At 43.0% G+C, this 12,613-nt stretch overlaps 1 protein-coding gene across 1 annotated transcript in view; it reads right to left on the minus strand.

Moving 5' to 3' along the window:
- ADGRB2 (adhesion G protein-coupled receptor B2) overlaps positions 1-12,613 on the minus strand; it is a 143,013-nt gene that overhangs the window by 43,645 nt on the left and 86,755 nt on the right. The window contains exon 15 of the mRNA XM_088153494.1: positions 2,559-2,685. Within this exon, the coding sequence (XP_088009620.1) occupies positions 2,559-2,685 (127 nt within the window). The remainder of the gene's footprint in view (positions 1-2,558; positions 2,686-12,613) is intronic.

Genomic DNA, 12,613 nt, shown 5'->3' on the forward strand with positions numbered 1-12,613 from the left:
TGAGAATGATGTGCAGCGGACTAAGAGTAATGTTGGCATATGAGAGAATTTTATCTGAATGAGATAGCAGCAACCAGCGATCTTCGCAGTCTCTCTCTTTCTCTCTCCTTCTCCCTTAGTCATGTGTTGACTTAGCAATCATTTTCCTTAACGACCTGGTCGTTGGAACGAACTCAGTCGCTAAACAAGAAGTGGGTGTATTTCTCTTTGAAATGTGAAACGCCCCCCCTCCCTCCTATCTTCAGTAGGAAGAAGGATGGGCCAAGACAGCTCTGAACAGAAAATTGATTCTTTGCATAGAAGAGAAAGGGAAAAATAGTAGCTGTTGTGAAACAGAAATTCAGGCTCTTAAGGGGCTTTGGGGAAAAGGGAACAATGCTGGTGGCACGAAGACCTGGACGAAGGACCTTGGATGTCCCTTCCTAAGCCATCTCCTCTCTTGTTTTCAAAAGCCAAGCTGCTCGATCTCTCCCCCATATAGAATGAAGTGGTGGGGGGTGGCATTCTGGGCAATGTACAACGTATGATGCTATTTCTCTTGCACTAGCACAGGTAGCCAACATCCCATAATTTAAGGACCATTGTCGGTAGGGGACAGATGGCTGCTACTGAACCCATATTGTTCAGGTTGGTTTTCCCAAACCCACTACTCACTTTCACCTGGTAGACAAGATGCAACCCTCAAACCTTGTGTGCAAGTAGCCAGAAATGTAGGAATGTGGCAGACATCTGAAATAGTTTGCAGAGGGGGCGTATGAGAGAATGAAGGTTAGTCAGAAAGTCCTTTGAGAAACATTGATTGAACATGGAATATAACTGCAGGGCTGTTTTATATGGAAGAGGAAGTGATGGGTGAACATAACTGGAATGAGAAAGGACCAAGCTCCAGGCTTCCTTCCATCACAATCAGTTCTTCTTCTGAGATCTTCTGGCTCAGCTCCAGAGGTCCCCCAGGCATGAAAACACAGGTCTTGTTTTCACTGCCTCTTCTGACAAAATGATCTTCTCATTAGGACGCCTTTTCACACCTCCTCTGAGATGCTTTGTCTGAAACGTGCCTGAGTCACACGATACACTGAACCCTAAATGCAGCTGAGCCAGACACAATAACTGTGCCTCCATAACACGCTCTGTCCAAAGGAGTAAACTATAGGAAGGATGGATTCATTAAGCAGAATAAGACAGTGGCTGGGTTCCCACAATATGTGGAACCCAAGCTCCCCACCCCCCATCTTAACTCAGCATATTATATTGCGTGAACCCAATCAATATATTCTGCATGTACTTGAGAGGGAGAGGAGAGCATTGCAAAGAGGCGGCATGAAAGAAGCACGTCTTTTTCTGCAAATGTAAGAACAGGAAATGAAGAGATGTTAGTAAGGCAATCTAAGTTTGAGTGAGTGCAAAGCATATGTGTGAATATGTCTGTGTGCAGGAGGGAAAGGAGGCCAAGAGAAAAACTGGAGGAATGCCTTGGAATCTGATATTTATGACTTCAATACAGCCTGACCCATTTAGTCTGTGGACTAACACAGAGATCAAAACGAAGGTCTTGGTTACAAGAAAAATGGAAAGAAGAAATAGCACCACAGTGCATGCTTTGGATAATATCTTTAAAATGCAGTTTATGAGCATTAAATATGTATTAAAATATCTATTTAATGACAGTTATAGTACAGGTTTTTAAAATTGCAGATTAATATGGAAATGCGGTGGAATCAATTTATAAGCAAACCAAGAGCGGGTCACAAATTGGAAGCGGAAGATTTATCTATCCGTAGTAGAAACTACAACAATTATTGCATGCCACATACTACTAATAAATATCTAATATTTATATTAGTACTTTAGAATGTGTAAGCACTCTGCATAATATTATCGTAGCACAACCGTAACAGCAACTATTGCCACAAACCATAAGGATGATCGCAATTTTGCCCAAATCACAGATGGGATGGGAAACCCAGATGGGAAACTGGCCAAGTCTAGCTAGTTAATTCCCAGGGGAGTAAGATGAGATTTGAACTAGCTGACTACCCACATTTAGACACTACTCTTGATTGCAAAGACAAGGGAAAGAGAACATCTCAGGGTATATATATGAAACAGAAGTGTGAATTCTTATGTATGAGTAACGCCCATGGACAATCCCAATGAAACTCTTACGTTGCAATTTCATAGTGAGCATAAATTAAACATAGCTTCTTCTGAACCTCCCAGAGTTTCAACCCAAGAAAGCATTCTTTGTTCCTCTGTCATATGCCCAGAACTGAATGGGTAGCAGAGACACCACAAGACATTCCAGTACCATCATAAAAATTTCAGCAAGCAACCTCTTGAAATTGGATGTTCAAGCTATTTCCACTGAGTTTCCAGAACTTTCTGCTGGTCTGCTGGGTGTCAGGATTAGGAGTGTTTTGTCTTCCCACTCTCTTCTCCTTTAGTGGAACTTCAAATCTGACTCTTTTGCCCTTCCTGGGGAATGGGTCATCTCAAAGGATGGGACAGGGCCCACCCAGCCTGCTTCCGCCATTCCCTTCCTCCTCAGCCACACTTACCAGGTCTTTGGGGAGCTGGGCAATCACGGCAAAGGTCGAGAGCTGTTTGCACTGGCACTTGGTGTGAGATGAGAGGGTTTCCACCGTCTGGCAGTTTTCAGTGTCCCAGTTCCCAGCGCCAGTCTCTCTGATTGACGGCCCAGGGCGAAGGAGAAAGGGGGAGAGAAAGGGACAATCTGAGCAATCAAACACATGGCACGGAGTCCACATCTCTCCTGCTTGTGGCCTGCTTTTAACCCTTTGCCAGTGCCCTCCTAAAGATGTGTCACCTTGTGCCAACTCCAGCAGGCTGGTTGCAAACAGGTGGCAGACCCTGGAGTTTAGATGGAGCTGCCTCCTTAATCTCCTGACCCAGTGGTTGGGATGAAAAGTCTTCCCTCCCCCCTCCTCACCCTCAGGCAGCCTGTTCCTCCTCCTGCTCCTGGCATTGCTGCAGATCATCTCCTTGAGGGAGGAAAATTGGAAGGGGAGGGAAGTTGTGTTGCACTGCAGTCAAGATTGACTCAACTGGAAGGCTGATGACGCAGGGGTTGGGGAGACATTGGACCGAAGAGTCGGGATTGAAAGATCATCGGCCAGGGTGTGCAGTGCTTATAGCCTGGCAAGATCTTCATCTCTGAGCTCTGAAGCTCAGCAGCGGTGGGTTTTGCTAGAACTTGGATGGGAGACCACCAGTAAACCCCAGGGTTGAGGCTGGACTGGAAAGTGGAAAAACATCCAGCAAGAATGCAATGGCAACCCACTTCCATATTGCTGCCAGGATAACTACTTGATGTGGCATCACCAAGAGGTGAGCTCAACCCAAAGGAAACTTGACTTGAATGATACGTCTTGTTCAATACAGAGTCAGGTTTCCTGGTGGTATTAAGTCTGGCAAGTTCACCTGGTATAGAAAAGTACGTTAGTGCGAATATTTTATTTTAAGATTCAGTTTGAAGGGGATCTGAATAACTTGACTTGATTGGATGCATTGATTGGATGGTCATTTACACGTGCATAAATGCTCTTTTTCTGATTCAGTTTGAAAATCCACACTGAATAGAATTATTTTCCGAACTGATCTGAAAATTTTGAATGGAATCAAGGCCACTTTACACATTCCTACACCAACATACTTTCATGGAATGAGAAAAGACTGACAGAAACCTCCAGACCTACATTAACCCAGAACTAAGCAAGACATACTAAGACTCAAACCCGGGGCTTCCTTTTTTATGACCTACAGGCTCTACTAATCTCTTTGATGAGATAATTTTGAAAATAATCATTTTTTTTCAATGCAAAAGTGCATTTTTGTGAATAGTAGGTAACCACAACCATATCAGTTGTATGGTTTCTCCATTTATTTTAACCCAGATGCTTTCCCTATACACACATGCATAGATATATAGATACATTCCCGTGAATTCTTACCCCCAACTTTCAGTGGGACGTAGATTTTAGTCAATTTTGACTGAAAAAGTGCAGAGATACGTGCATAAGAACTTCTCATGTGCTTAAGAGACTGAGCATATGTTCATGTGGATAGGCCTATAATCCCATTTTTAACATTTCTGTGTGTTCTGCTGGATTAGCTGTATGTATTCTCTGACCCAAACTGGTGTATGCAGAAGGAACTGGAACAGGGCCATAGTGTCACATTGGCTCAAAGAAATAGAGGGGTGAAAATTGCATGTGTAAAGGCCTCTTAATCAACCTCAGCTTGAAATGTATGTTGCACCACTCCTAAAAGCTCAAGCTGGAAGCTGTGATAGAAACAGAGGCAACATAGGCACAGAGAAAGAAATAGAAAATACTGGCAAGCGGAGAGGTTTACTCCTGGGATTTCTAATTGCACATTAGGAGAAAAAAAATACAGGGGCAAAATACTTCAAAAGATTGAGGATTGAGTATATTTTCTAATCACCAAATGGTGACTGTCAGTTTAGAAAAGAGAAGGAGGAAATGAGAAAGTGATAGAAGATAGAAGGAAGTATCTTATAAAGGGCATGGCTGATTGGCAGGAACACAGAGCAGAAGACATAACTGTTACAGGGAGAGGAGAAAATGCAATATTTTATGGGATATTCGTCTACTCCAAGTTGGAAGTTTGTAGTCTCCTTTTTGAAGCTCTCAGGAGGTTCCATTCCAGAATTAAGTGCAGTCAGCTCTGAACACATCTGCAGATACCCTGAAGTGCTCATAAGCTGTGTGCTGAAGTCATGAATACATCTTTCTTTCTCCCATGTTTGAAGCTAGGACAGTATTTTTTTTCTCCATTCATCTGATACTAACCCAACTGTCCAGGATTTATCACATAAAACAGTATAAAAGGTTTGGCCAGACCACCAGCTAGTTCCTTCAGCAGCTCCCCCATCCCCCCTTTTTTTTTGGTGCCTTCAAGCCAGTTTTTTACTCCTGGGGACTGCCTGGACTAGTCCCTGCAGTTTTCTTGGCAAGGTCTTCCGGAAGTGGTTTGCCATTGCCTTCTTCCTAGGGCTGACAGAGAAGGACAGGCCCAAGGTCATCCAGCTGGCTTTGTGCCCAAGGCAGGACTACAACTCACAGTGTCCCAGTTTCTAGCCTGGAGCCTTCACCACTAGACCAAACTGGCTCTCAGCAGCCTAGGACACAATTTATCTGGCTCTGGAGATTTACGCACATTCCTACTGAAGAGATATTTCCACGACCATGTTCCTATTCTTCTCATCCTTCAGTCATAACCCTTCATCTTGCCCTTCACAAGTTCCTGATGGAACACATGGATTCCCCCCCCCCTTTCTGGAGAAGAGTGAACCAAAATGGGAGCGGAGTAGCTGTTTTTCCTTTCTTCCTTTTACATTTTGCCATTGACACTGAGCAGCTAATATACTGGGCTTTTTTCCTTTTCCTTTTATTCTGAATCAATCTAAAGAAGCCCTTCCTGTTATTTTTAGCTTTCTTTGTTAACCTCAGCTCACCCTGAGCTTCCACTTTTCTGACACCAGCTCTACAGTTCTGGGCTACCAATCTGAACTTTTTCTTTGTGTCCTGACCTTCTTTCGATTCCCTCTGTGTGAGTTTAAAAAAAAAAAAAAAAAAAGATTTCACTAAGTATTTTTGTGTAGCCACACTGGCTTCTGCTGTCATTCACTTCCCCCCCGCCCCATTGGTCTTGTGCAATTGTGGCTTTAATACCACTTCCTTTAGGAATTCCCACCTATCTTGAGCTCCTTTTCCATTAACGTCTCCTGTTATTAGGCCCAACGTATCATCGCTCTATTATTCCACTAATTTGGAAGTCCAAGATATGTGCTTGAGATCACACAGTTGTACTTTCCCTTAAAATCAAGAACTTCAACGTGGAAGGTCACTTTTCTGCTACTTCTACTTCCACCTCTAAGTCTTCCCTAATGATGAGTATCAAATCTAGGGCAGCTGATCCTCTTGCATTTTCCCCCACCCCCAGAAAGAGAAAGTGGTCGGAAGGATAAGTCAGGACCACGCATGGCAGAGTTTGTCTCCCAACAGATGTCAGGGTAATTGATGTCTCCCATTACAATGGTTTCATGCCTTTTTGAAAAATCTGCAATTTGCTTTTGGAAGACATTGTCTACATCTTATCCTTGGCCGGGCAGCTAATAGAAGATAATACCGACCATATCAGTTTTATTGTTTCTCTATTTATTTTAACCCAGATGCTCTCCATATGCACACATACATATATAGATATATACACGCACACACACAATACACTTTTTTTTCTATGGCTTCTTTTCCTTTGAACAAATTGCACTCTTTAATTGCTATATTCTAATTATGGGAGTCATCCCACCAGGTCTCTGTTAAAGCTATTGTTATATTACCCTTCCTCACTAAGAATTGAAATTCATCTTCTTTATTTCTCGTACTCTAAGCATTGAGTAAGTACAATCAAGGCTGCTGATGGATTGAATGTTATTTATGGTCAGAGACCAAATAACAATAACAATGCAAATTTGCATGTGCCAAACGAAGAACAAGCAAAAAGATAAAGGAAAGGATAGAAAAATAAAATAAAATTCAATATATAACATTGTGTTGAAATATAAACTGTAGATAGCTGGTCAAGAAATATGGCTAAGTTCAGATTTTTTTAAAAAAAATACCCAAGTCTTTTCTCTGTGTGTGTGTGTATGTGTGTGTGTGTGTGCTCAGTCACTCTTGACTCCTGGCAAATGCCTGGACAAGTCCCTGCAGTTTTCTTGGAAAGATTTCAGAAGTGGTTTGCCATTGCCTCCTTCCTAGGGCTGAGAGAGGGTGACTGGCCCAAGTTCACCCAGCTGGCTTTGCGCCCAAGGCAGGACTAGAACTCCTGGTCAACCAGTTTCTAACCTGGAACCTTTTACCACCTCCAACCTGGTTCTCATATATGGCATAGGAAGGGATATGTCAGTCAAGAGGAACTGAGTTTTCTCCTCGTAAGACCAGCCCTAATAGTTTAACAGTGAAAGAGCTATCAAATATCCACACAGCCCTGTACCGAGAGAGGACAGGACAGTAAAACATAGCTAACAGACTCCATCTGCCCTATATCTGCCCCCTATTAGCCTAGAAAGGAAGAAGTTACATCTTGTCAGGGTTGTACAAATGCAGAAAGTTGGTGGTTCCCTTGAACAAATGATCCATCAGCAGAGATTCCTCCATAATCTGGTGGTATACCACTAGGGTCCCTATGAAAGACAATGTCAAAAATGTACTATTTCAATTCTGTGTTAGCTTCCTCAGGCCCTAGAGAGATTACTTACCATGCTGAGAAGCCATACTGCCTGAGGTCAAGATCAATGTCCTTTTGCCAGGTGGAATAACACTTATTCAAGACGGTCAAAGAAACTAAAGATCCTGCTCTGAAAATTAATTTAATTCAGAATCTGAGGTGAAAGACATCCCCTGAGACAAATCCAACTTCCAGAGGTAATGAAGATTTAGAGATGTTCCAAGGTACTTGGAGAATAAATCTTAGGAATTTGGATTGGGCTGTTTCTATAGGTCTTGGAACCTGATTGGGACAAATCCAGCAGAAGCAAGATCACTTAGGGCTCTATAGATGTTAACGGCGGTTGGCATGTAATTGCCACATTGGCTGCTTACAGAAACACTTGGAGTCTCCTGGCCATTCACTTTGGCTTCACTGAACAACACCACCAGAAAAGCTTTTATTCCTTCTCGTTTCCTCCTCAGGCACTCAGGTTATCCAAGTAAAATCTTGACTTAGAGGGAAAATGTGTTAGGAGCTCGCCTTAAATTCCCTGCCAAGCCCTTTTTAACTCTCCCTGTTCACTCATTCACTGAGCAAAAGGGAAACATTTTCTATCTTTGTTGGCAAACCTCCATTTCTCTGCCTCCCCAAACCCCTGTGCAGAACCCTCACCACCACGCATGCAGGAAGAATGGCTTTCTGATAGGCGATGCGGAGAGACTCAAAAGTATTACAGCTTCTCCAGAACATTTTACAAGTGGTGGGTCCAAAAAGTCCTCAGTTTGGTCACTCACGTCAGAGTGGCTAAGAGGAATGAGACATGGCCAATCTTTTCAAAGGGACAGACAGAGGAGAAACCAAAGTAGAAGGAGATACCACCTTCAAACTGCATTCATCACTGAGCTTAAAGCGTGAGCCAAGAATAATCATGAAGGACCACAAGATTAGTGCAGGGATGAGAGAAGGCTGATATGAAATGCATCCCCTATATAATATTTATGCATTATTTAGTAAACACATTTCTATCCCATCACCATCCAGAAGACTCTCAGCAGCTTACACAGAATATAAACAGACCAATTCAAACAACCATGTGCAAACCAAATGAATCGCAACAAAAATAACACAACCAGAACCATGACAATGAAAAGGCGAAAAATGAAAGTAAAGATGGGTTATAACATCAGGAGAAGGCTCTCCAAAACAATTCCATCTTCAACAGTTTCCGAAACACCAGCAAGGATGGGGCTAGCCTGTGGGATTTGCAGCAGTTTCTCACTAATTGTTTTAATTGGTTGGGCCAGTAGTGGTTGGAGAAAGTGGTCCATGATCGTGAAAGAGAGGTCGCTGAACCATAAAGGGCTTGATAGGTTAAGCCAGCATCTTAAATTGTGCCTGGAAACTGACTGGCAACTAGTGCAAGTTCTACAAAACCGGCGTTATATGCTCCCATTTTTGAGAGCCCCAAAGTATGCAGACCACTGCATTCTGGACTAACTCCAGTTTGCATGTAGTAATATCTTTATTGTATACAGACATATATCTTCATGATTTAGTCTGTTCTCTATATGTAGCCTTCTATTATAGTCTGTCTGGATCCTACACTGCTCGCTCTACCTGTACCCTTCTTTTACTAGCTAACCAGAAAAAAGGGAAGGGAAGAGCAAGATGTGAGCTGAAGAATGCAGACTTAACCATCCGCTGGCCCCATTTATAGCTGATAAACAGAAACAGACTAAGGGAAGCATCTCTCTATCATGATTGCCTGCTAAATAATAATAAACAGATGTTTATTTCCTTAAGGAAAGGAACTGAAAACTTTAAAGAAGAGAAGAAAATGTATAAGGTAAGAACAAGATGGAAAAACTAGCACTTGTTCTGAGAATCAGCACAGATACCTTGACCCATAGAGTAAAAAAAGATGAACACCTAGGTTTGGAAAGGTTGAGATTTTCCCCCAATGAACCTTTTGGCATTTTCCATGTCCCTTTCCTCCACTAGGCCAGTGGAAGAGAAGAATGCTGTCTTTTAATCTCTTTCTTGTTGTTTTTCTTCCTTTTGGGGATATATATTGTACACATGGGAATGGGTGTGCGCTTGCAAAAAATGTTCTAATAAAGTAGTTAGAAAATTATTCGTCATGTTCCTGGTTTGTTTGGCAGGACCTCTGCTGACTATGCTTAGACATTGCATAAAATGTTCCTAAAAGAAATGAAATAAATGTCCTAAATAAACAAATGTGCCCATAAATAAGTGAGGGGAATCTAAAAAAGCCATGGCCTCTGTATAATGACCAGTCTGGTAACTTCACCATACAGTGAGAGGAAGGCAGGAGAAGACATGCAGGACCACTCATTCACTGGTCCATCTCTTCATCCCCAGAGTTTTAACTTGCTCTGTAACACTGTTCTTTGGGAAGCTATTAGGTTTCTGAGTCAAAGAAATTAAGCAAGGCTGGATGAAGTTCCCTGAAATAAACATCTGCCAGCTGCCAATGACCTCTTCCCTGCAGGGTCTACCAGATAGTCATGCTGTGTTTTGGGATGCACTGCAGTTCATGTAAGTAGACTGTGGCCCATGACTCGTGGGATTTAGGAGAGCTCCTTGCAACATGTCTCATAATCCTCTGCAGGGCCTAGAGTTACCCTGGCAATTTTAGGGATTCCCCAGCAGTTGAGCCACTATTTTCTTCAATGGCAGAAAAATGGCAGGCTTTTCTGTCTTTCTAAAAAAGCAGAGGGCTGCCACTATTACAATTGAGCCGTGATGCCCATGTTCAGAAGGTTTGCAACCACATTAAGGTTGGGCGACAGGGCAAGACTCGTGGGACTAGAAAACAGTTGGACGAAAAAAATCAAATGAGACACAAGTGGCAGACTTAGATGTAATGGTCTGTGGGAATATCCGTGAGAAACAGGAGGAGGAAGAGCTGCAGGCAGGGCAATGGGTAGGCAAGAGACATGTCAGCCTGCAGAAGGAATGGGAATGTGGTAAGTATCTCAGAAGGGACCCTCCCTAGTTCCCTGGAAAGTAAAGGCAAGGGGGGAGAGATGTGTTCTCAGACTTGCAAGATTCTGTTCCTGTAACCTTGCGGTAAAATGAGAGCCAGTTTGGTGTAGCGGTTAAAGGCATCAGGCTGGAAACTGGAAGACGGTGAGTTCTAGTCCCACCTTAGAATCAAAGCCAGCTGGGGGACCTTGGGCCAGTCCCTCTCCCTCAGCCCTAGGAAGGTGGCAGTGGCAAACCACTTCTGAAAAACCTTGCCAAGAAAACTGCAGGGACTTGTCAAGGCAGTTCCCAGGAGTCAACACTGCCTAGAAGGAAAATCAAAGCAAAACAAAATGAACTTACAATAAAGGTAGTGTTAGTACTCATGGTTTTGGTTTCTTGTATGGACTACCTCAAAGGGCTGACATCACAAGACTATGCTCTTTAGTCCAACCCTAATGAATCAATCCTCCCAAGTATTAGACCCCATTTCTCTGTGGTTCAAAGATATTACATTATTACAGGTATTTATATTTTTATTGTTTTTATTGTCTTGGTTTTTAATTGTAAGCCGCCCAGAGTCACCCTCTGGGGGAGATGGGCAGCATATAAATTTAATAATTAATAAATACATACATACATACATACATACATACATACATACATACATACATACATAACAGGTTTGCAGGTAAGGTCCACTCTGCTGGAGATGAGCTATGGCAATTAATGGTACTATTAATTACCAGTAATTAAATCATGGTACCAGTCAGCTCCACATTATTATCCAAGTTAAGTGTCCATGGACTGGTCATGAACTAACCTTATGGAGTGTGGAAATCTCTCTTTTCATTCAAGTCCTTTAATGTGAAGAGAGGCCACACTTCAAAGAAAAGGGGTACTATGACTCACTCTCCATTACAAGTAGCCCAGGCTGAGATCAAGGAGCTTTTAAAGGGCTACCTGCTGCAAGAACAAGTCTATCATTTCTGGAAGATCATTTCAGAGTCAGAAGAATGTCTAACTGGTGTCTTTGAAGCTCACAAACACGCCAATAGAGATTTGCTCAAAAATAACCCCCCTCCCCTCCAAGGCTATCATCTAGCTGTTCAGGAAAAGCACTTAGGAGCATTAGACAAAATAAAAGGCCAGAAATGGCTTGGAGATACAGAAGGATGTACAAGTGGCCAAAGGATACGTAGACTCGGTTTGCACTTGGAAAAATAATTATTCTATGAAGGTGGCTTAGAAAAGGGTTTAAAGAAGCCTCCTTGAAAAACAACAACAAGATAGGCTCACATTTTCATGTTGCACAGAAATTCACCTGCAACTCATGAGTGAGTCCTTGAAAGAGAAACCAATAAATTACATTTATGGTATAGTTACACTAGTTGGAAAGTACAGATTTTGGCTCTTCTGCCCAGTAATCTTAAGTTACTGAACAGAAAGGAAATCAGTATAAGAAATTGCTGTCCAGATTCCAATCCCTTCCTCAGTAACCCTTTCACAATGGTGGTGGCCATGTGAGCTGTTCAGATGGTAACTACCATAGCCCATGATTGTTAGACTACTTAGCTTCTTTCCCCCTCCCACCCGTGTTGGGAGAGCAAGGGCCAGTTGCTTTCCATTCTCTGGGTGGGTCTTTGCAGACACACCATTTCCCTTAAAGGACCTTTTGAATAATACCTCCTCCCCCCTCCACTGCTGACTTCCTCTCCTAGGTGTCACTTTTCAACTTCCCCATCCCAGCGCGCCCAGCATCCTCCCCAAGACTGCGGGATGTTCTTTGTTCACACATCCAGCATCCCCCTGTCCACCAGCAAATAAATAAATAAATACACCTCCTGCAGTTCACTGTTTCAGTGCAGCAGATGGACTGCCCAGCACCACTAGGCTGGCAGAAAACAGAAAACACCACTTCTGATGTAGAGCAAGAGAAGAGGTTTCAAAAGTTGCCTCTCTGGTAGGCTGGGAATGGGACGAGGACAAGGTTGTGTGTTTCTGCCCTCAGGAAAGAGGCAAGGAGGACATGAAGTTGAGCCCTACGAGCTAGAAAAAACTTCTAGGAATGATGATGTGAGTTTCAGAGGGACATTATTCTTACACCTCATCTAATGCTACTCTAGTTCAGATTAACATCTGAGTTCCAACACATCTCCCACCTGCACCCAACAGCCGTTGAGCAAGCTACCGCTGCGCGGTGTTTCCCCGGCTCACTAAAAGTTCCTGAGTGTAGTTTCCACTCCTTCTCCTTCTCCAGCAGAAATAGTACTGATGCTGTCCTAGTCCAGCAGGCTGGTCTTGCATTTGCCCACTCACCAAGCTGTCACTGGCAGTCAGGAATTACATGGGTAAGGCAAGTTCAGTAACA

This window comes from Python bivittatus, unplaced genomic scaffold (assembly GCF_059951505.1).
Source record: "Python bivittatus isolate LINGU-HERP-01145 unplaced genomic scaffold, Pbiv_v1 ctg000040_np1212, whole genome shotgun sequence".
NCBI classification, from domain to species: domain Eukaryota; kingdom Metazoa; phylum Chordata; class Lepidosauria; order Squamata; family Pythonidae; genus Python; species Python bivittatus.